Here is a 25,215-nt window from a genome sequence, read left to right on the forward strand (position 1 = left end):
TACATAAAATTATTAGTTTGTTGTTTTTTCCTTGTTTTTGAAGATATTTTTTGGGCTTGTAAGTCATTTAGATATCTAATATTACACTTCTTGCTATTGTAATGCATTTACTTATCAGAAGTCTACTCTACATTTTCCATTAAAAGTCCCACTCACACTTCAACATGTTACAGTATTATGTTTTTTTTTGTTTTTTTTTGGCTCAAAATAATGAATTATCCTCCAAATAACTACATAAATGTACACAGTAAATGCATGTTTGTATGTGTATAGTACAACAGCACAGAGACTCATTTTGTTCTAAAATGATTTGAATGCTATTTAAAGATTAATGAGATCACTACCATCAAAGATATGAGCTGAAATAAAAACTGACTGTAGTGGTCAGAAGAGAAACTATGCTGATTTAGTCTACACGTACATTTTGAAACTGTAATTGTAACTAAAATAACATAAAAAAGATTTATTGGATGTTAATAAAAATTTATGTAAAGAGAGGGCTGATGATACGCTGTAAAAAATGAAACGTGAAAAAGAAAACTTTGACAAAATTCAAATTAATCAATAAATCTGTCAGATTTAAATGAGACTAAAGACCAAAGCACCAGTTGCTGGCTAAATTGTGGAGACCTAAATCTAAACGTGGTGTTTTTTAGGTGCTCTGTGGTTTGTTTTTGGGGTTTTTTCAGTGTTCTCGGAGCTCGCAGGTACAACGTGTTCTTCTTCTGGCCGGATCTTCAGCTGCTCCGACAGGAAGAGCTGCAGGATCCACGTAGCCAAAAGGAGCTGCGTCAAGTTACACGGAGTCACAGAGAGAAGCACCGGATATGAGGAACTCTTTCTACAAAATAAAAGCATTTTATTACCGCATTGCCATCGTGAAAGTTCATTTTAAAAATTATAAAATTTGTAAAATCTTGACATTAACTTTTTTATATACATATTTAAAATTACCACGGCCTACTGCCACAGATACTCTGGGGTTGGTCATTATCTGTAAAAACTACAAGATCATATCTGGACTATCTTCAAGCTTTGAGTGTGTTTCTAAAATAGGCTATATAATTTTAGATATGTTTATGTGCAATATATGTCTTTACACATTCTTTTATGCGATTTAATCCTTTTTTCGATTTTCATGCTTTTTTATTTTTATGTTTTGAGCTTTACTGTGAAAGTCAACACCAGAAGTCATGTTGTTGTTATTTTTGCACGTTTGATTACAAAACTTTCTCCGCTGATCACAGGAGAAGCAGGGCAGCAGGAAGACCGGCTTCTGAATCCTACAACACCGCGGAGACTCACTGACGTGGAAACATGGTAGGTGGAAGAAACAAACAAAACAAACACAACTTTATCATAACTTAAAATGCACTACCATAATCACAACTTAGTTCGTTTGTTGTTTACTGTTTACTAGTCCTTTTACTAGTTTGGTACAGTGTAAGTACAGTAAGTTTGATCCATACAGTCTTCCAGCTGGAAACTGAAAATGTAAAACAGACAGCAACCATATGCCATCCTAAAACTGCGCTGCAAGCAGCTGTGAAAAATGTTGACAAACTTCTTGGTTTTGCTTGAGGAACATTCTTAACTTAGACTTATCACATTAAAAGCAGAGAAACCAAAGTGACTCGTGCAGTGACATGAAAAGACCTGCAAGGATCCAGTCATTCTGGAGCAGGCATGCATATGAAATGTGGTATGAGCAGAGAGCCAGCAGACACACCCCCTCCCCAAGTGTCTGCACAATCTGAAACAATAGTACAAGAGCAGACCTTCCTCTGGCTAAAAAGAGCGACTGATAGAAGCTGATTCGTGATTTGATGAGATAATAAATGCTGATTACTCCCTTCCATTATCTCTTCCTCCACAGCCTCTGCGGTTGGACATCAAGCGGAGGCTGACAGCTCGGTCGGACCGGGTGAAGAGTGTGGACCTGCACCCCACCGAGCCCTGGATGGTGGTCAGCCTGTACAGCGGCACTGTGGTGGTCTGGAACCATGAGACACAGGTCGCTGTCCAGCACTCATTCACACTGGTTCAATCAGTCACCTTAAACACACAATCATGTTTTCATTCCTGCTTTCTGTGATTTGATGGAGATACAGCCTGACAGTGTGTCTGGTTCTAATCCTGTGTGCAGGCGATCGTGAAAACCTTTGAGCTGTGTGATCTGCCGGTCAGAGTGGCCAAGTTTGTAGCCAGGAAACACTGGCTCATTGCCGGATCAGTAAGTACTCTAACACAAGCATTTATTTACATCAGTGTTAAGTTACCTGCTTAAACAAAGTAATGGTATGGTAAAGAGGTTGATATTTCCCTAACCCTAATCAAGCATATGATTGGTAATTATATGTGACCTTCACAGTTTTGAATGTCATTTGCACATTGTTTTGTGCAGATAAAATACAATATAGAGAGTTTTTAGGTAAATTTGAATTTATTGTGCTAATGCTTGAGTTGATTAGTTATCCAGAAGTCTGTGTAGGTTCTCATTCATACCTAGATTGGTATTGGTCGTTGGAATAATAGCCCTGAACACACCTCACCGAGTTTTAAAAGCTGAGGCAACACCAACCACCACCAGAACTGAAGAAGCCTCTTGGATGAGAGGTGAAACATCTTCAAGGAACTTTTAAAGTCCAGTGGATTGATTTAAACAACTTTGGATAGTCATCCAGAAGTTTTGCGCCAGTATGTAATAAGTAAAGTTTGCCCACTAAATTATGTTAAGCTTCCCTTTGGTTCAGTGACCTTTGGCAAGTAAACCTGAGCTTCTGTGTTCAAGATTCAAGATTCAAAAATATTTATTGTACCCTTAGGTAAATTCAGTTTACAGTGAGTGAGTTCTCTCGTATTGTAACACATCTAAAAACAACACAAGACAAGACAAAGTGACGACAATGCCTTGTGTTTTATTCAGAGCGAAATCCATTTTGAAATCTCTTTGTCTATCCACAGGATGACATGCAGATCCGTGTGTTCAACTACAACACTCTGGAGAGAGTCTACATGTTCGAGGCTCACTCTGACTACATCCGCTGTATCGCTGTCCATCCTACACAGCCCTACATGCTCACCAGCAGTGGTAGGAAACAGCTACACACACTCACATAACTATGTTTAAAGTGTGACCTGAGGGGGGTTTAATGCTTCCGATATTCAAGCTGTAACCACAAAGGGATGGCTCAATGAACACATTCTGTTTCTAATGTTTGATGTGTGTGTTTGCTTTCAGATGACATGCTGATCAAGCTGTGGGACTGGGACAGGAAGTGGGTCTGCAGTCAGGTGTTTGAGGGACACACTCACTACGTCATGCAGATTGTCATCAACCCCAAAGACAACAACCAGTTTGCCAGTGCCTCTCTGGACAGAACTATTAAGGTACACACACACACAGAGAGCTCACAAAGGAAAATTGCTTTGGCGCACTAACAGATTAAAATGCGGTGTTCTACTCTCTAGATTTTCACTTTGTAAATGCTGAACCATTCAACTGTTGTACTGCAGGTGTGGCAGCTGGGCTCCAAAACTCCAAACTTTACTCTGGAGGGCCATGAGAAGGGAGTGAACTGTATCGATTACTACAGCGGAGGGGACAAGCCGTACCTGATATCAGGGGCTGATGATCGCCTTGTAAAGATCTGGGATTATCAGGTGATCACACACAAACTGGACAGATTGCGCTCTTATTTCTGTGTCATGTCAGACACGGCCGTATTCTACATGTATCCTGAATGTAAACAGTTCAGGTTTAGTCCATGCAGCATCAGCCCAGTCGTCTTTACTCACACAGAGGGCTTTTCAGTTTCAATTCCTTTGTCATTTGTGCATCAGTTCTGTTCATGACCCTCAAAACCAAATAACTCTGTAGTAACTCAACCACAGGACCAGATCCACACTCAGGCCTGATAGGAGGCTGTTTAAATGAGGAGGACCTGAATCCAGCCTACAGAACTACAGCGATGTTTAGTTTCACAAATCGTGATGTGATTGGTTTAAGTGTGGAATGTAGGTGAGCTGGGGAAGTTTAAGCTACAGCACATAGGAGGATTTTCTCACCACATGAAGAAACACTTTAACCTTCATTTTATCACAAACATTCAGAGTCTTTAGGTCCACGAAGACAAGAACTTCAAATTTGTTCTGTACAGTATTTTAGTAGATGTATTTTAGTCACATTTGACCACTGTTGTTGAGCTCTTAACAAAGGTCTACTTTGTGACCCTTTGGATGAAAACCAAAGGATAAAAGTCACAGGAACAAGAAGCAACATTGATGGCTGAGTGACATATACTTTAATATACTTCTAAAAACGTTGGTTGTTTCGGTCAAAAACAATGAAATCCATGTAAAACTGCTCTCATATGAGACATCAATCCAGTCAAATCAAGTTTGTGGGATTAACCATTCATCACTGCACTCCACCCTATTCTGCAAGTTCCAGCCAGGGATACAAGTCTTCTGCAAGCTCTGCTTACAATCTGATTTTCCAAATGGAGCCTTCGACTTTCTGTTGAAATTCAGCAGACGTCCATATGGACACCCAAAGTTTGACTTTCTTCTAAAGACCAAGCAACACACTGATGTTGCCAACTGGCATCTAGGTGTCACTGGAAGCTTATATTTCAGTTTCCAAACCTGCCTCTTTTTGGTGGGAATGCCCACAAATGAAAAATGAAGCCCAACAGATTTTATGAACAGATGAACACTGACCTCTTCCTGCTAAAAACAAAAACAGACAATTACTAGACAATTAATATGCACAGCTTTTGCCTGAGAACAAACAATTTGTTAACTGAAAATCTTTCTTGTTACCCTGCTGTCTTCTATATTAAATTATCTGGCAACTAAACTGTGCTGTCCCAATTACATGTGAGGACAGAAATGCAAGTAGTTTCATCTGTAAGGACAGCGAAACAAATAATCTTCTTTTCCTTTCAGCTTTTCCCTTCAGGGGTCGCCACAGTATATCATCTGCTTCCACCTAACCCTATTTCCTCTTCCACTACACCCATAAACCTCCTCCTGCTTGGCAGTTGAAAACTCAGCATCCTTCTATTGATATATTCACTCTCCCTCTTGAGTCTGGCCTCTCTGGTTTTATCTCCAAACATCTAACATGCTCTGTCCCTCTCATATACTCATTCCTGATCCTTTCCATCGTGGTCACTCTGAAAGAGAACCTCAACATTTTCATCTCTGCTACCTCCAGCTCTGCCTCCTGTCTTTTCCTCAGTGCCAGTGTCTCTAAACCAAACAACATCTCTGGTCTCACCACCATTTATACACCTTTCCTTTCATTCTTGCTGATGGTCTTTTATCACACATCACACCTGACACTTTTCTTGCACAAAAGCAAAAATCGTGATGCCTGTCTATATAACTACCTGTCAATCTGAATAAGAAAAACTGTCTGCAGTTTATCAATGAATCTTCTGAGGACTAAATATCCAGTTTGTGAAAGTAGTGTAGTTTTATAAAGCATGCATTTATAATGTGAACTAAAACTCGACATGCATACAGTCCAGTGGAGGTGCATATTATTTTCATGTGGATATTCAGTGTTGATATTGATCCCACTCAGGTGTAAGCGCTCTGACAGAAAAAAGCTGAGAACAGCACTGGCAGTGACTTTATCTGATTAGTATACTGTACTGTGCTGTTTGTTTATCTACCAGAACAAAACTTGTGTTCAGACCCTGGAGGGTCACGCTCAGAATGTGACCTGCGTCAGCTTCCACCCCGAGCTGCCAATCATCCTCACAGGCTCAGAGGACGGTGGGTAAAAATATTCATAAACCACACACACACCCACGCACAGAGCGATTCTTCAGCCTGCAATCAGCGCCGCACCTCGGTTCATTCTGACCTCACATTTGGTCGCTCCCTCTAGGCACTGTTCGAGTGTGGCACTCCAACACCTACCGACTGGAAAACACACTCAATTATGGCATGGAGCGGGTGTGGTGTATCAGTGGCCAGCCGGGCTCCAACAGCGTGGCTCTGGGCTACGATGAAGGCAGCATCATCATCAAGGTGTGTACATATGCCAGAGTCTGACAGTTTCATATTCAACTGAACACAAAAATGTTCAGAAAACATCAGTTCCTCCTTTTTTCCACAGTATAGTTTGTTGATTAATGACTTGAGGAGGACGATAGGAGCCAGTCGTGTTGGACATTATTTATTTAGTTTTGACAGAAAACATCAGCACCTTGCTCAGCTTGTCTTCATACCAGTCTCCAACTTTGTGTAGTGGCTTAATGAATTGACTCGTTTTCCTGTCAGTGGGGCTGCAGCTGGGAAGCACTGATAAAGTAATGTCTCTTGTTAACAGGACACTGAACATGAAGATTCAATTTTAACCTGTAAATAACACCATGGATTATAAAAACCCCACAAATCCCCCAGAGAAAATAGAGGACGTGACCTCTCTATCCTCCACAGCAGCTATTGGAGCTTGTATAATACGCTGTCAGGTGGAGTTAAAAGATATAACAGCCTGCATTGTGTAAGCTGAAGGAAATCTTGTTGACCTGTTATACTAGAAATGCGACCCTCCTTTAACTATCACTGCATTCTTTCCTCCATCCTCAGCTGGGCCGGGAGGAGCCGGCCATGTCCATGGACTCCAGTGGGAAGGTGATGTGGGCTCGACACTCCGAGGTGCAGCAGGCCAACCTGAAGGCGTTGGGGGACACTGAGATAAAGGACGGAGAAAGGCTCCCACTGGGTGTCAAAGACATGGGCAGCTGTGAGATTTACCCACAGACCATTCAACACAGCCCCAACGGGAGGTAAGGAACTGGAGGTGGAAGTATCTGTGATGAGAAGTCATGGGTTAACCTGAAGTGTGCACAGTCTGATTGTTGGGTCGTGGATTTCTTTTACATTCTACTAAGACATGCTTTAAATATTTATAACCAAGCATTCACATCTTTTAAGAAAATGTACAAACACAGCAGTGTAAACAAATCCAGTCAGTGTGCCTATTGGCAGCGAAATGCAGTTAAAATATTGGAATAAAAGTGCTGTTTTGGTCCCTCTAACTGATATATTATGACATAGAGTGAAGCATCAGTGTATCAGCAGCATGTTGCTATTGTAGCTGCTGCAGGTCTGAACTACTTTATACACAGTGTTATAAACAGAGAAACAAGATAAATCTGAGGGCTCCGAACATGATTAATGAGAGAGGAAAGAAGTCTGTTCTAGTCTTTGATTTTCACTAAGATTTTGGATCATTGGACACTTATTGAAATAAAGTTCAGAGCATAAAGCTGTCGGATTAATGTAGTGGAGTAGAAAGTGCAATATTTCCCTCTGAACTGTGGTGGAGTTGAAGTATAAAGTAGTGTAAAATATAACAGCATAAGTATATTGAAACAGTTTGTACTGTACAGTGCTTGAATAAATGTCACTTTCCACTATTGTTTATAACACTACTGATATATTCTTAATCTTGAGGTAATGAATTAAAACTTCAAATGGGATGTTAATAAACATTTCTGTCCAATCTGGAGTAACAATATGTTTAAAAAATTCGGAAAATGGCGAAATTCCTCTAAAATAAACACACACTGCCAGTCAAACGTTTACACATACCTTCTCATTCAATGGTTTTTATTTAATTAGATTATACATCGTAGATTACTACTGAAGTCGTCAAAACTATAAAAGAATACATGTGGAATTATGTCGTAAGCAAAAAAGTGTTAATCTTCAGTGTTAATCTACAATGTAGAAAATAATACAAATAAATAAAAAGCATTGAATGAGGAGGTGTGTCCAAACTTTTGTCTGGTAGTTTGATTTGACACTTGCACATGTGTGTAATTCGTGTCTGTGCATCCTTGCAGATTTGTGGTGGTGTGTGGAGATGGGGAATATATCATCTATACCGCTATGGCCTTGAGGAACAAGAGCTTCGGGTCTGCTCTGGAGTTTGTCTGGGCTCATGACTCCTCACAGTAAGTCTTTAAAGGAAGAGTTCAGTAGTTAGATGAGAAAAAATAAGACCACTCTTGTGTCTGAACACAAAGTGTGAGCCAGGTGCATTAACGGTGCATGTTGTATTTGTAGGTATGCCACCAGAGAAGGCAGCAGTATAGTGAAAATATTTAAGAACTTCAAGGAGAAGAAGACTTTTAAACCTGACTCTGGGGCTGAAGGTGAGCTTCACGTTCTGCTTTCTCATTTGACATGACAGGCTTTTGTGTGTTTTTGCCTATAGTATGTATGTGTGAGGAGTTCTGTGTGTAATTATGTTCTTCTGCTCCGCAGGTATCTTTGGTGGCTTCTTACTGGGAGTCAGATCAAACAGTGGTCTGGCCTTCTACGACTGGGAGAACGCCGAACTGATCCGCCGAATTGAGATCCAGCCTAAATATGTTAGTTACAATCTAATGGGCAAAAAGTGTAATGATTCAATTTATTGCTTTGTCCGTCTTATAATTCTTTGTATTTATGTGTTTAGATCTTCTGGTCTGACTCTGGGGAGCTGGTGTGCATCGCTACAGATGAGTCTTTCTTTGTGCTGCGCTACCTACCAGAGCAAGTGGCAGCAGCCCAGGAGTCCAAGGCAGAGATGACAGAAGATGGAATAGAGGACGCCTTCGAGGTCAGAGACCCGCGTAATTGTTTTTTTGTGCACCTATGCAGTAACTGAATTGTGGGCTGGTCTATTTAAGTGCAAATCTGTAGGTAGTGTGAAGAAAAAGTGTGTGCTTTTCAAGTTCTTCTCTTCAGCTGTCAGTTATCCCCTTCATGACTGTCTGTCCTGTTGCTTCCTGCTGACCAGGTGCTGGGGGAGGTCCAGGAGGTGGTGAAGACGGGGGTTTGGGTGGGAGACTGCTTCATCTACACCAGCTCTGTAAACAGACTCAACTACTATGTTGGAGGGGAGATCATCACCATAGCTCACATGGACAGGTACAATACACGGAAAGTCATAAAGAAATACCAACTCAAACACGTCTTGGTTTATTGATAAATTCCTCTGGGATGTAGAGAAAATATTTGCGTGGTGCCTTGTGCTGTTTTACTTTCACATGCTGTCCATTTCTGTCCAGTAAATTAGAAGCAAGAAAAGCACTAAGAGAGCGCAGTACTCCACCAAGGCTGCTCAGTCTTTGTATTATTTCCGACGGATGAAATCTGTAATAAAAAAATAACCTTGCGCTAAACACAGGCGTGTGTTATGCATGTGTACATTGTGTACAGATAACAAATCACGGGACCTAAATATGTAGCGGGCGGTGGGAATTGATGGGACTCAGAAACACCCCCACAATTGTTCCTTGTATCATTTCCAACGATAAGTCCCGATAAGTTTGCGGCGGTTGATTTGCAGTAGGATCGTAATCACGTGATACAGAAATCTTTAAGAAACCCATTGATCCAGACTATAAGCCGCATCACTGCCAAAATCCGTTTATGAGTAATGTTGCTAACAGACAGACAAACAGACGGACAAACATACACCGATTGTCACATAACTCTGCTGCATTCCCTGGTGGAGAAATAACCCCAAAAAATGTTTTGAAAAAGCCACTGAAGGTCTTTCTCTGGCATAGGACCATGTATCTGCTGGGCTACATCCCAAAGGACGACCGTCTCTACCTCGGGGACAAGGAGCTGAACATCATCAGCTACGCCCTGCTGCTTTCTATGCTGGAGTACCAGACGGCTGTCATGAGGAAGGATTTCAGCACAGCAGACAAGGTTCTACCCACAATCCCTAAGGAGCAGAGGACCAGGGTGGCCCTCTTCTTGGAGAAACAGGTATGCACGCCCTCCAACATTTGCCCTTGGAAGTCCACCATGTTGCTTTTCTTTCTGCTTGAACTGACTACAGATTCGGGGTTTGCATGAATGCATAATTTACAGAACATCAGGCAGCCAGATGGAGGAATCCCTCTGAGCAGAATTTCTGTATTTTTTAAAATGTGCTTATTTCAGGAAAGGTTTTGCTTCTCATGCGACCTCTTTACCATTTCACTTTTTCACTCATAGATTCACATATTGCTGTTTTCTGCTTCAACGGGCGACAGAGGACAACGTGTGGAATAAAAAGTTCTTTTTAACTGTTTGCGTGTTTTCTTGTGTTGTGTAGGGCTTCAGGCAGCAGGCCCTGGCTGTGTCCACCGACCCAGAGCACAAGTTTGAACTCGCTCTGCAACTGGGAGAGCTCAAAACAGCCTACCAACTGGCAGTGGAGGCAGAGGTCAGAGCAGAGGCTGCATCTACAGCTACTGTATGGCAGCAGCTCTATTATCACCAACATGCTGCTCATAGGACATCTGGGGATTCATTGGATTTCAGATTAGTCAATTAATTTGTTAAAGTGTATCACATTGTAGGTTGTTAACCTGATCACTTTGTTGTTATATTGCAGTCTTAACCTATATATCTGAACTAGACATTTATTAATATTTTAGGGTTTTGGCCTTATTAATTAATTTAGTCTGGTAAATTTTCTATTTTATACAACATTGTAGGGTCTTAACTATATTATTATCCATTTTCTTGACTGAAAAGCACTTTCCCTCACTGATTTGTTGTTTCGGATTTGCTATATAAATATTAGCGATTTAACTCCATTCTGTGAAGCTGTCCTTAGGCACTGAGCCGCTTTCAGCTAAATGCTAACGGTCTGCATGCTCAGAATGTGAATAGTATGCTGCTGTTGAAGGTGTTGTTGCAACTTGATGGCAACACCCTTGACCAATCACACTTGAAGCACTTTTTGCACTTACTACAGGTTTTTCCTTATGTCTGAATTCTTGCTTGTGTTGTACGTCGCTTTGGACAAAAGTGTCTGCAAAATGAAATTGTAGAATTGTAAAATTGTTGTTAAGTGTATGTAATGTTCAGTATCTCAGCTTAGTGGAATAGAATGCTAATATTTGCTAATAAGGACTAAACATAGCGCACATCCAAAGCTAAGGTATTTAGTCATAATCCTAGTATGAACAAGATAAACAGATAAAAGAGACTGAGTCATGAATGCAGAACTTCATGCCACGCATCAGAAAAATGCATGAATAAGAGGGCAATATGCTGCCAAGATTGCTGCAACTTATTATATTATCTCCATACCTTATATCTTCATAGTTTCCAAAGATAATATGGAGGCTTTACTACCTGAACAGTCTCTTCAGAGCATCTTTGTATGTAATAAAGTAATCTGAAATTCATTTGTAATGCTGTACAACGTCAGCGTCAGATATTTTCCTTCTCTAAGTGGCATTCCAGATTTAACCTCCTTGCTGGTGTATTGTTGTTGAGATTCACGCGTCTCATCCTGCGATAATCCTCTCTCCTGTCTCTTTGGCACCCCGACATGCGGGGACTTCAGTCAGAACAGAAATGGAAGCAGCTGGCTGAGCTCGCGACTACAAAGTGCCAGTTTAGCCTGGCTCAGGAGTGTCTGCACCAAGCGCAGGATTACGGGGGATTATTGTTGCTGGCCACCACCTCGGGCAACGCAGACATGGTGGGCAAGCTGGCAGAGGGGGCAGAGAGGGATGGGAAGACCAACGTGGCCTTTATTACCTTCTTCATGCAGGGGAGGTGAGTGTCTGGGATGCTGGGAATAAGAAGGGGGCTGTTTGAAATGATGTCTATGTCAAAAGGATTAATGATTTTACTCATCACTGTTTGTTTTGTGTTTGCCCAGACTGGACAAATGTCTGGAACTTCTAATCAAAACCGATCGATTGCCAGAGGCGGCATTTTTGGCAAGAACATATATGCCCAGCCAGGTCCCAAGGTACAGTAGTTTCTAATGAGTGCATAACATGTAGCTGTGTCAGTGTGTTATGTCCCTGTGTGTGCTGCAATTTGTATAAAATTCAGGTCATAATCAGTGGAAAAAAAATCTGTTTTTACTGGATGTTTTTATTAACCCTTGTGTCGTCCTGCGGGCCAAAATTGACCCAGTTTAAAGTTTGAAAATGTGAAAAAATATATATATATTCACAGTGAAACTTCTGATGTCCGCATTTTTTAGCATTTTTGGGAAATCTCTGAACATTTATTGGTGGAAAAGAAGAAATGTCAGAAATGTTTCTTTAAGAACATTCACATAAAAATCAACCAAAATCCAGCGAAAATCGCTGGATTTTGGTTGATTTTTATGTGAATGTGATGTGAATGTTACCGATTTATATTTGTCATCACTTTAGATATTTTTATAATTTTTGGGGAGATTTTTACACATTTTTTGAAAATATTTACAAGAATTTTCTTGCCAATTTTTTGTTTTTTTTCTTTCAAATAAAACTTTTAAGAGATACTTTTAAGGAATTACTTGAATTTTCTTCCTCGAGGTTTTGCCAATTTTCAGAAATTTTGAGGATTTTTTTTTTGCTGAATTTTTGGATTTTTTTCCAGACAAGGAAACAATATTTTTTGGTGAGGACAGCAGGAAGGTTAAGGGAAATATCTCTTTTCCGTTCTGCATCGCTGTGTTTTCTTCTTTTCTTCCAGGGTGGTGAAGCTGTGGAAAGACAGTCTGTCCAAGGTCAACCAGAAAGCAGCAGATGCTCTGGCTGACCCCACCCAGTACAGCAACCTGTTCCCTGGCCTCCAGCAAGCCCTGCTGGCTGAGCAGTACCTGAAGGAGACTCATGTCGGGGTCAGGCCTGCTGCAGAATACCCGCTCGTTACGGTCAGTGGAAGAGTCAGAGGAAGTGTATTTAAAACTTAAATCATTGCATAAGTTGGAAAAATTGTCCCAGTTTTAAGCTGTCCACGCTTTGAGCATCTATTTAATATCAAATGGCGTGTTTAAAATTACATTTTGCCCATTTCTCTATTCTTCAGCCAAACGAGGATTGTAATGTTCTGGAGGAATCTGCTAGATTTATGCCCAAAGGAGACTTCACTGAGCCAGAGGTGAGGACCACAGTCTGCATGTCCGCATAGCCTCTTTAACATATGGTGATCATACATGTTGCTCTCATGCCTAAATAAACGGCTACGACACTTTTAACTACATGTAAAGACGACACACCAGCACAAGACTGAATGCAATTCTGTCACAGTTTCATAACGCTGCAGCAGCACTGTGTAAAACATGCAAACGGGAATGTTCTATTATGTATTATCCTGCTTTGAAAGATTAACATTATTGCTGCCCTCAGAATGCAGGGAAAAGAAACCGTCATACAATTACAGCCATAATCACGCTGTCTGTACATCCCTATATTTTTAACTTAATGTCCACTCCAAGGCTTAACTGCGCACTGGCAGACATCAGGCAGCAGCATTCGCTAATAAATGATGAAACTGATGAGAAAATGCAGTAATGGATTCACTGTGAGAAGCAAGGGCGATTGGTCTTTTGTGCTCAGAATGAAAAATAGCTTTTAAAAATCCATCCCTGATTCAGCTTGTGCAAGAACTGAGAACACTTGTCCGATATAATTCTGTCCAACTCGCCCTTGTTGTCTGCACTGAACCTTCTCCCTCTCCTGCTCTGTGCTACATATTGCAGAAGCGTGTTCTTTATGTGAAATACCCTGTCGTGTTGTATTAAAGCCATAGCAAACATTTACATTCAAGACGACACAACTTTAACATATAAATAAGCACGCAAAGGAGTCCTTTCTTGTAATCAGAAACACCGAATCCGAAGTAGAAACAGATATTAGAAGATTTTTTCTGTGGCTGATAGAGGTTGGACTGAAGATATGTTTCTTTTTTTTCCAGAAAATGGTGGAGAGTGTGAGCGAAATCCTCGTATCAACAGTGGCAGAAACTGCACATTCAGAAGCAGCAGTGGAGGAGGAGCTCATTCCACTAAACCAGGAGTGCACTCATCCTGATGCAGAAACAGAAGAAACATCTCTCCCAACAGCCTCTGTTCCTGACACCGGAGCTGAAGAACCTGTTGAACCAGAACAAGCACAACCAGCGTCTTGTGAGGTGGAAGCAGTAGAGGAGGACACTGCTGCTGAAGCAGATACTTTAGTCTCTGTAGAGGAACAAATTGTGCAGGAGCCTGTAATTGAGCTTCCTGCAAAAGAGCCAGAGATGGAAGTTGTGGAAGATGTCAAATCCATTGAGGTCGATGTTCAGGAAACGTCTCAGTCAACAGAAGCTCCACCTAATGTTGAGGTTGCTGCAGCAGAAACCATCATGTTGACAGAAGAAGCACCAAGTGAGCCAGCAGTAGCAGTAGAGGATGTCCTGGTTAGTACCAGTCTGACAGCCGATGCTGTAGTCACAAGTGAGGAAATGACCACTTACGAAGAGCTGAAGACAGATCTCTTCTCCTCAGAAGTTCCTCCCCTGATGGACTTTGGAGCAGCAGAAACAAAAGAGACGTCTGTTACTGAGGAACTTGTTACAGAAACAGCACATTCACAGGTAGCAGTAGAGGAGCTCATCTCTTTTGAAACCATAAACAGTCCATTGCTGGATGAACCTGTTCCGATCCAAACTTTCCAACAGTTGGCCCTTGATCCACTGCTAGACTCACTTGGAGATATGTTGCCAGTATTGAAACCAGTTCCAACACAAGAATTAGAGCAAGAGGAACAAACCGCAGCACTTCCGGAAAAGCCGGAGGGCAAACCGGAGTCTGCGATTCTTCCACAGGCTGAGCCAGAGGTTTCATCCCCTGCAGCAGCTCCTGCAGAGGAGGAAGAGGAGGCAGGTCCTGAGGGATCCGAGGAGCCGGCAGAGGACCTCGAGGCAGAGATGAATGACGAGGTACACAGCCTTTTTTTTTAAGCCTGTTGCAAAACTTCACTAATATTTGCATGAATATTAACTTATACTTCTGAATGCTGTTCATACAAAGTCATAATCCTGTCAATATTGTCTACCTGTAGGCTCTGGATGATCTGGATCTGGACAATTTTGACCTGGAAGACATCGACACCACAGATATCAACCTCGATGAGGACTTCTTGGGCGATTAGAAAAAGCAAAACTTCGCATTTTTTCTGCAAGCCAGTTTTCCTCAGTGACCAAATAACAGAAAGGGCCATTATTTATGGCAAAAACAAGCCGTCAACACATCATACTGCCTTTGAATATTAATAAACAAGCATCTGCTTTCTTGTTTGTTGGCTAAAATAGTCATTTGTAAGATTTACTGTAACTTGTAATTCCTACAGGGATTCCCACATTCATGCTACTGCGGGCACAAATTGCATAAATTATTGTGTAAACATGATAAACCAATTCTGATGAGGCAGGCTGTAATTAAGCTCTATGTAAACCCATTCAGTAGGGTCTTGTAGAAAAAAAAAAAACAGGAGACAAACAGGGATTACCGAAAGCTCTTATTAGCGTACTTTCACATAAATAACTGGGGGTTTCCTGTATCTCATTCCTAAGTGGATTTTGCTCTACTTGTTGACAGCAATGTAAACTATCATTATTAAAGAAAGCCTTCTAATACCTCATAGCACTGCTGTTGATCAGGGTGTCGACAAAGCCATTGAATTAGAACAGTATTTTATACATTTCTATGCAGCACAACTCTTCTGAATTACTTTTTTAAATGTAAAATAAATTCCAACATTTTAAGCAAGAAAAGGTAGTGTACACTCCTTATTTGGTTCTATTCTTGGCTTCATTTGCTTTTTGTTGTTGATCTCCTCGATGCATGTTTATCTCTCAAACCCAAGGTGAAAACATGGTGCTGTTCTTAGGTCAGCAAATAAACTAAAACCTTATTCCAGTTACTTTTTTTGTTGCTCCTTCTCTTTTTGAATAAACAGATAATTGATGCTACTGTGAATGTGGAGTGTCCTCTGTTATCAAGGCTTCAGAATATAGACGACACACAAGTACAAACACTGTCTTTATTTAGTTATGTACATGATATAAGTTGACACAAACTTTAACTCGCATAAAGACACTTCCTCTCCATGAGAAATGATAAACATTTCTCATCTTGAACCATCGTGCAAGATGCCTTAAAGTTAATTCTTCAAACTGATGGCTGTGAAGTGTAAAGCCTTCCTTTCAGTGAAGAAGCACATTTTACTCTTGGACTGGCACAGGGAAAGAACAGAAGCTGTCATGTTTTACAAATGGGAGGCAATTTCCATTCAGTGTCTCTGGTGCTGGGTACCATTCCTCACTGTGGATGAATTTCTATATTTCTATGCATGTGTGAGCCAGTCAGGCAGCAGAGCCTTCAGCAGCTGTCTGTTCGTACGCCTGCAGAGCCAGCTCGATGTAGCCCGACCTCTGGGACTCTTTCTGGGCATAGATCTGCAGGGACAAGGGTCAGAGGTCATCGAAATGGAAGAGAATCGGTCATCCAAATTACACCGAAGCTAGGCTGTAGTCTTACAGTACAATCATAGTATTACAGTTGTTCTCAGTCTCTTTGGTGCATTTGTCAGATCAGAATTAAAATTCTCAAAACTACTTCTTCAATCTTCACATCACTGTGTCACTTGCGCACATCAAAAAGCAGTTTCTCATTTCTTTGAACAAGCTGCATCTGCTTTGGTACATCGAAATGTTGGCTGAATTAACACAGTTTGGACTCAAACCTCAAAGACAACAACATGAAGTCAAATCTACAGAAACATGAAGAAGGTGTGAAGAGGTTCTGAGTGTCAGAAGTCACCTGCTTCGCTGATCCGACGACATCTAAACCACAACGTTCGACAGCAAACGCAGCAGGAATCTGAAGAAATGCTACAATCCAAAACTCTGACCAGTTTTGACTGGTTCAGACCAGTTTAGGACCGGTTCGGGCCACCGACCTCCGCCGCTGAAACAAGCACCGAAAAGACTCGTTTCCACCGTTTCCAGTGGAGCTAACATTCTCTGCCGTTTCCTACATTATTAACTGATTTTTTCATGTTGATCAAAATGTATCATAATGAGTCTCTGTTTAATCGTCTCATCCTCCACAACATTTAGGCATTAGTTCATCACATAAGTCTTTACATTCAAAATGGTTGAACAAGTTTGTCATAATATGTCGAGGATGTTTCTATTCATTTCCATCAGACTTCTTTATGAATCTGTTCTGAATTGGTGAATTGTTCCCTGGTTGATCTTTTTTTCTTTGTGCTATGCAGCGCTGTTTTCCTTTCTGTATCACAATAACGTGGTCTGTCAACAAATTGGAGTACAAACAGTAAAAGCGTAAATGTGAGTCTTGTCCAGTCTCTTGCAGTCAGTCTACCTCATACACTAAGGTGTAATTTATAATTTATAATAATCGTCATCAAAACTTCCTCCATAGTTTAGATCAGAACATCCCTCCAGAGAACAGTGTTACAATGACAACATGACTCAGCAATCTGACTGTCTCATCCACACAATGACACAAGGACTGCTCATTCTGATGCCACTGACATGTTCATAGACACAGATATTTACTTTTGAGAGATGAACTAAGGATTTTGATCAAAAGACTGACTTTTGCTATGGTGTTTTGTCATTTGTACAAACTGTTTTGAGAAATGCACTTAGTGTTTTGCAAATGTCGAGGATGATTGGAGAAATGTACCAAAGTGACTGAGAAAAACGAACACCACTAGCAGCAGACTTACTAAAACACAACTCAGGTAGTACTCCGCAATCAACCGTGACCAAATGAGAGGCCTCCACTGCAGCAGACGGACACAAACTCGTGTCTCCAGCCTCTAAGTGTTCACATTAAATGGTTGTCATTCTCAGTGTCCCTCCCCACTGCTTCAAGGCCAAGGGGCTGTGAGCACTAATAAGACCTGATGGATCCTGGGCTCGGCCTCACAGTTCCCACGCTGGGGAAAAACCCAAACCTCTCATACAGGAAACCTTAGATGAGACGGCCTTGACTTGACCTCTCCAGAGCTAAATTGATTCCTTTTTATCCTCGGAGCACGATTTATGATAACATACACAACGCAAAACCAACAGAGATGAAGAATCAGCAGATATTCCGGGTTGTGGTGGAGCTGTTCTCACCTTCAGCAGGTCGATGCCAGTGGCCTGTTGGCTGGCAGCTTCCTGGGCTGACTCACTGTGGGGGTGGACCATGTGGAACAGAGACACGAGGCTAACAGCGTCCTGGAACCTGGAAACAAAAACACCGAGGGCTTAGATCCAAGCTCTTTGCCAGCAGGTATTAGAGGGCTGGTGAAGCTCAATATAAAAACAGTCGCAACAAAAACTCACAGCTCTCTCTTCAGCATGTCCACGATGAGCCCGTCAACCCTGCGAGCGTTGACCAGGTACCACGTCAGGCCTCCGAAGTGTCGGGTGGAGCGCAGCAGATCATATTTGTCGTGCTTGTCCAAGTTCTCATAAGTGGCTGCATGTACCTAAACAACAGGTACACAGAATGAACATGATTCAACAGAACCCGGAGTGGTTTTGCTTGTTTGTAGATACTCGGCACACTGCTATCCAACCCACGCTCTGTATCAAATCAAGAAAGAACGCATAGATTGTGACGGGGGAAATTTCATGGTTTAACAAGCTCTATATAAATACCAATCTCAGTGCAGTTCGTGACCAGGTCAAAATAACAAGAAGCTGAATGTCCAACTAGAAATGAATGTTATTATTGAGGTGGGGCTGCACAGTTGAGTTGTGGTTAGCACTTTCGTCTTGCAGCAAGAAGATCCCGGTTCAAATCCCGGGCTGGGCCTGGGATCTTTCTGCATGGAGTTTGCATGTTCTCCCTGTGCATGTGTGGGTTTTCACCAGGCACTCCGGCTTCCTCCCACAGTCCAAAAATATGCTAAGGTTAATTGATTACTCTAAATTGCCCGTAAGTGTGAATGTGAGTGTGATTGTCTGTCTGTATATGTAGCCCTGTGACAGACTGGTGACCTGTCCAGGGTGTCCCCTGCCTTCGCCCGAGTCAGCTGGGATAAGCTCCAGCACCCCCCACGACCCTAATGAGGATAAAGCGGTGTGTAGAGAATGGATGGATGGATGGATGGATGGATGGATGGATGGATGGATTATTGAGGTGTGGCAGGAGATGTGTGATTCAGGACACAAAACAACCAACAGCCCAACATGGCAAGAATTTAACTGAAAAGCAAAGACGAGATATTTTAAAGCACCCCTCATAATCTCAACCTTTGATGAAAGAAACAACAACTTATGTTGGAGAAACTGTGGCAAAGTTGGAGACTACACTCACATATTTTGGGTCTGTCCAAAACTGAAACTATTTTGGGAGGGGACTAAGGCAGAAATAAGATCCATTTTAAGTGCTGATTTGTCACTTGAGCCATTGTTCAATATAATCGGCTCCATTCCAGAGGAAGTGATGGATTAAATAAAAGGCATATCAATTACACATCCATAACTGTTCTTGGCTCAGCCCACTGCCTTCCACCCTCCACCAATGGAGAGAGAGATTAAAGGAAGTGTATTTAATGGCAAAAGTAACAGCACAACTCCATTACAAGTTAGGTTCCTTTATGAATTTATGGGCTAATGTTATTGCTTACTTCAATTTAAATTGACTTTACATATTTAACAGGCTGGGAGAGAAGTCCATCCATCCATCCATCCTCTATACACCGCTTTATCCTCACTAGGGTCGCGGGGGGTCTGGAGCCTATCCCAGCTGACTCGGGCGAAGGCAGGAGACACCCTGGACAGGTCACCAGTCTGTCACAGGGCTACATATACAGACCGGAGAAAACCCACACATGCACCGGGAGAACATGCAAAGATCCCAGGCCCAGGCCGGGATTTGAACCGTGGATCTTCTTGCTGCAAGGCAAAAGTGCTAACCACTCCAGCACTGTGCAGCCCTTGGGAGAGAGGTGTCTGTTTGAATTGAAAGTGGAGATGTAGTGATATTTGTGTCTGGATTGCGTATTTCAACACGTTTCATAACCCCTTGCTGCTCTCTCATTTATCGTTAAACTTAATTCTTCTCTTTATGTGGTTTTAGATGATGCCATGAGTTTGTTTGTGTTTATCATGTATATGTTTTCATTTGTCCAACTTTGAGCTGCACATAAATATGTATATAGACATGCAGTTTAAATAAAAGTTTGATCACAAAAAAATAACAAGAAGTTCACTGTCAGCTTACCTTGATGTATTCTGAGGAGTCTGGTTCAAACTGGACCAGACACAGGTCCAAAACATCTTCGTGACGGTCCTGGGAATACACCAGCTAATACAGAGGAAGATGGATAACAAAGTTAAAAAGAGAAACTCAAAACCCCATCATACTCACTGCACACAAACAAATCTTTTTAGTTATTTTGTACAATTTGACTCTTTCTCGAGACTGTGTGGGCATTCACACATCTAACTGGACACCACATCCTGGCTCACATTTCAGTTAAAACAGCTTCTACACCCATCTTTAAATTCTATTAAATGCTCGCTACTTGTGGTTATTTTGTCCATGTCTTGAAAACATAACATCCGGATCCCTGCTAGGAACCAGCTACTTCAAAAAACTGAATAGGCTGAATAAATCTGAGGTAAAGTAAACACCAGGATGCTGTGACATCTTATCTGGGTGTTTGTTCATTGTCTGTCATGTGTGCAAGTGTAGCATCACCTCAAGACGTACAGCAGTAATATATTAGTTAATAAACATGAAGAAATGTGCAATAAATCAAAAGTAAAGATGATCTACATGTTGACTTGCTGAGGTCAAAGGAATAAAATTACAGATGCAATTAATCACACACTGAGTATTAATTGAAATGTTCCAGTAAGCTATAATAGTAAGCCTTTCACAACAAAAAGACACACGTTATGTAGTCATAATTAATGCCATTAATTACACGTGTTTCGGTACAAAGGCAAGTCAAAATAACTGCTGCCCAGCTCCATACTACATTCTAGTCTGAGATATTCAGTGAATGATTTGGTGACAGTGTAAAAAGTCTGTATCTGTACAAAAACTCTTGAAATTCTGTGATTCTCTGTCACAGTTCAATGTAAGAAAGAAATACAGGAACCACTCACATTTACCAAAAAATAGACCTTTTTTAACAACGGACACTAAAAGAAGCACAGGTGTATCTCATTAACTGTCGTGAAAAGTGTCTATCGTTGAGTGTTTGAGTGAAAACTAAAGTAAAGAAAACAAAGACGGGAGAGCTGGGAGAACGGTCCATTTACTACCTTGAGGTTCTCCTCTTTAAAGATGAGAGGTGCTGTGATCTTGCGACCATTCTTGGGGAAGTAGGCCTGAACGAGCCGGTCTCTCTCCTCCCAGCTCGCCTTCCTGAGAGTCCCATTAGGTTCTCGTACAACTATGAATCTCTCCTGAGGAAAGGAAAAACAGCATGTACATTTCTTCAAGGTAAAGGGTAGATGTGAGTAATGTAAGAGACCTAAACTGATTAACAATGTAATAAGATGAACCTTAGGCCATTAAGGATTTGGAAGTTAAATAAGCTTAAATCTTAATATCTTGGTGAAAATGCAAGAAAACCATGCCTCCAAAATGTAATTTTCAATATACCGTATATGTCAGCTCACCAAGCCATTGGCTATGCTGAGGCACATATCAGGATATAACCAATCTTAAACTGAGTTACACACATGCACAATAAAACAAAGGAACATACCCTATGTGGGATGTTGTAGGTGATGTCCGTGAAAACATATTTGGCTGTGTCCATGCCATCGAGCATTTTATCCTCACACAGCACATCGTTGATGGGCTTCCTCTCCGGCAGGACGGGGGGCATCTGCAGCAGCTTCTTAGCTTGCTCTGTGGCGAGGTCAACCGCCTGGAAACACACACATACAAAGGATTGGATAAAGCAGGTGTTTCAGGGATGTGGGTGTGTGATTGAAAGGAGCTGTTATACTTCATCTACAAGGCACCTCCTCCAGTTGTTTCTCTGTCATGAGCCGATATGCGGGCGGCTTCAGTTCCTGTTTAATGGGTCGGAACACTTTCTGCAGATCCAGGCCTGTTATCCTGGTGAGGATGTCCTGCACAGCCGGATCCGAGAAGTTGGGCTTTGCATTGTCTGTGGGGGCTGCAAAGTTATATGATTTAACGGCTTGAACAAACTATTTGCAATGGTTTGTACATAAAAAACATAAACGGAAAGTTAGGTTAAGTATATGACAGTTATAGGCTGACTAATGCTGTCTCTTACATTTTAGGGCTTGCTCTAAAATGTTGCTGCAACAGAGTTCGCTTAACATAATGTCTGACGAACAGGGGCTGAACAGTTAACCAATTACAAAGCCAAATAGCAGTTTGAAACAATACAATTATCATATTTAAAGCCTGTGGTTTAGGATTTACATTAAACTGTAGTCAAGTCAAACCAAACTGTGCGTCAATTATAGCCATAATTACTGTAGATACCTTACCTACTGGCAAACCCTGCATAAGGTGCTTGTATAACACTGCTTTTCTAACTTCATAGAGCTCGACATGCTTCTAATACACCAACCAACACTCATAATTACAGCTAGGCTTTAACAGCTAACTTCAGTACAGTTCTTGCCCTCTACCTTTGTCAAACTAAGTTCCTTAACGTTACAAAAGTCACGGCTGGAGATGTTATTATTAGACTGCAGCATGAAGCTACAGTTGCAATTGTAACGCCGAAATAACAGGGTGTGTATAATTGCTTGAAAGAGAGCTTAAATAATTCTTTACAAGCTGTGTATTTGCACCAATCCGTAAGGCAAGTTTAAACTGCCCAAATTTGTTATGAGCTTCTGACACCAGCGCTGTAAGCACCGAGGCTAACGAAACAAGCTACAAGGTCAGCATTACAACCAAGTAAATTATTCAATTAAAATGACACTCATAGTGATAGGCACATACCATTATCTTGGGTTTCACTACAAAACGTCCTGACGCTGCATTTCATCAACATTTGCTTGCTGTTCTGCACATTTTTCACCCGAGAGTAGCTCCGGAAAAAGCACCGTGCTGTACCGAGCGCCGCCATCTTTGTTATTACCTCATCTATGCGACATGACCTTTGAACTTGCACTCGAACAGCGAGGTGTCATGGGATATGTAGTTTGTGTATAATTAATTTCTTTATTCTCATTTAAAATCGACCGAAGGCTATTACAGCCGACTGAATTATTCAAAGAATAAAAACAAACGGATTAGTAAGAGAAACACATAACATTTTAATGTGTTTATTGCTGCTCTACATTTATTGAGTGGCTTTTATCAAAAAAAGAAAATATCCTCTACAAACAAAAGTAAAGCAAATCTTTTTCTATATTATGAGTTGCAGAAACTGAATCAAGGGCGCAGGACTGCAAAACAAAACAACAGACAACAACCATACTGTAAAAACAACAACAATTACATTCAAAACAATGTTAAGATATCAAAATATCAACTCAAAAGGCCAAAATTTGCTTAAATATATTGTCTGTGGTTTTATTTACATCAGGGGGGTCAAACTCATCTGAGTTCAAAATCAAAACGACAAAAATGTGAGGAAAATGACAAAAAAGACAAAAAAAAAGCCCCAACAAAAACAAGACAAAATATTACAAAAATGAGACAAAAAATGACAAAAGAACAAAGAGCAATAAAATATTTTACCTTATGATAAACACAAGTTGTCATGGTCTAGGAATTATTTTAAATTAATAGTTTAGAAATTTGCAAATTGCAGTTAATGTCTTTTCTGGAATTTTTACACTTTACAGAGTCGTTCTGTGGGCTGGATTGGACCCTGTGGTGGGCCGGTTTTGGCCCGCGGGCCATATGTTTGACAACCTGATTTATTTTTTTGACTCACCTAGAAATACAGTGTTCAATAAGGATATTAACAAAAAATGATACTTTAAAAAAATGAAATGAAAAGGTGGCACTATACACTAGGTGGCACTATACTACCAGATATCCTGTAAACCTGCAATGCCTTCATAAGAACATCAGAAGGAAAGTAAAATATTACTTCTACCCTCAGTAAGACAGTGAATGATAATGCACATTCAGACATATTGTGTGTTTATATCAGAATCCAACAGTCCTGTTTTCTTTATCTTCTTTGTGGTTTTACTCTGTGTAGCCTACACACATTCCTAACCTGCCATTACAGTGCGTTCTCGGGTTGGTTGATAACCGTATAATTTGTCTGGATGATAACTAACACACTCAAATTGTGAAAAAAAAGTGGCTTGCTGCATTGTCCTATGCAAGGATAGGTCCCTGGAAAAATTCTTAGTTTAGTTTAAACTTTGCCCCATTTACACCCAGTGTATGCAAATGGGAAGGTGTAAGTGCAGTGATGTGTTTGACCAAAAATAATACCTTTTCACAATAAATGAATGAGAAATTTGGCAACTTTAAGCAAACACTACATAGATTTTTGTTAAATATTTTAGGCTGAAGTGAAGAAGTGATGTGCACGAAATAGTTCATTGGTGATTAATCGGATTTAAAATGTGTGTTTTCAAGAGCTGAAGAAGCTGAATATACAAACCAGCATGCACTTTTACATACATATACAAAATCTGTATTATTGTCACTTGCATGTGTTGTAGTGTTCGTCTCAGCTTGCTCTTGCAGGTCATTTAGAAACTGACACGTTGAAAAGAAAGTAAAACAGACAAAACTGCAGAAACAGCAGCTCAAACTTCCCTAGAAAAATAGAGATTTTTAGTCATTTGCACTGTCGATGCTTCAAAGCTGAGTCAGTTGCTGACATAAAAAACTGAACCACATGAGAACAGTGCCTCACAGTCACATCTAGCCTTGACTAAAGACCGAGTGATGTCTATCAGCAAAGACTAATGTGGAGAAATGAAGACAAGCTGAGGACAAGTAATCCTTAAAGGAAGCTCTTGACTTGCATTTTGCCAATCTAGCAGTTTTGTTTGCTGAAAAGCTAATAAATGTTTATGCGTGTAAATTTTACCTTAAGCTTGTTTGTCTACAAATTCTTCACGTTAAATTAGAAAAAGCCACTGTGAATTCAAACTGATTTGTTTTTCTTTCTTCTGGCTCTGTGTATTATGAAATGTGAATTCACAATTTGGTGACCACACAAGCAGACGTGGTGGAGTTTTGTTTTCAGTACAGCAGGATTATGTGGGTGTTTAATTGCAGTTTAGCTTTACCTAACAAACAATTACTATTCCAGAAACCAAAACTACGGTTATTAGTACTGCTAAGTGGAGTTCAGGTCAGTACTGTTAGTCCACTACAGCAGTAGATTACGAACATAAAAATCCTCCAGTAGAAAAAGATACTTGGAAAATAATAAAAAAAAAAAAACAGGCATGAAGTCACTGTTG

At 40.8% G+C, this 25,215-nt stretch overlaps 2 protein-coding genes across 2 annotated transcripts; one reads left to right on the top strand and one right to left on the bottom strand.

Moving 5' to 3' along the window:
* The first annotated feature begins 1,223 nt into the window (after nucleotides 1–1,223).
* Nucleotides 1,224–15,762, top strand: LOC110950454 (coatomer subunit beta'-like). The gene is made up of 22 exons (XM_022193028.2): nucleotides 1,224–1,320; nucleotides 1,877–2,014; nucleotides 2,147–2,233; nucleotides 2,965–3,091; nucleotides 3,242–3,390; nucleotides 3,517–3,663; nucleotides 5,688–5,787; nucleotides 5,903–6,045; nucleotides 6,607–6,806; nucleotides 7,869–7,979; nucleotides 8,092–8,180; nucleotides 8,293–8,399; nucleotides 8,486–8,629; nucleotides 8,810–8,940; nucleotides 9,585–9,792; nucleotides 10,124–10,234; nucleotides 11,369–11,583; nucleotides 11,690–11,782; nucleotides 12,502–12,682; nucleotides 12,838–12,909; nucleotides 13,726–14,730; nucleotides 14,853–15,762. Exons 1-22 carry the CDS (start codon nucleotides 1,318–1,320, stop codon nucleotides 14,940–14,942), a joined length of 3,651 nt encoding a protein of 1,216 aa, XP_022048720.2. The 5' UTR covers nucleotides 1,224–1,317; the 3' UTR covers nucleotides 14,943–15,762.
* Nucleotides 15,763–15,819: 57 nt separating this feature from the next.
* Nucleotides 15,820–22,904, bottom strand: mrps22 (mitochondrial ribosomal protein S22). The gene is made up of 8 exons (XM_022193029.2): nucleotides 22,772–22,904; nucleotides 21,808–21,965; nucleotides 21,546–21,710; nucleotides 21,097–21,240; nucleotides 20,045–20,128; nucleotides 18,157–18,302; nucleotides 17,947–18,055; nucleotides 15,820–16,248 (listed from the first exon to the last, which is right to left on the bottom strand). The coding sequence occupies exons 1-8, from the start codon at nucleotides 22,896–22,898 to the stop codon at nucleotides 16,156–16,158; spliced, it is 1,026 nt and encodes a 341-aa protein (XP_022048721.1). The 5' UTR covers nucleotides 22,899–22,904; the 3' UTR covers nucleotides 15,820–16,155.
* Between the last annotated feature and the right edge of the window lie 2,311 nt (nucleotides 22,905–25,215).

Source organism: Acanthochromis polyacanthus, chromosome 13 (genome assembly GCF_021347895.1).
Source record: "Acanthochromis polyacanthus isolate Apoly-LR-REF ecotype Palm Island chromosome 13, KAUST_Apoly_ChrSc, whole genome shotgun sequence".
Classification (NCBI taxonomy): Eukaryota; Metazoa; Chordata; class Actinopteri; family Pomacentridae; genus Acanthochromis; species Acanthochromis polyacanthus.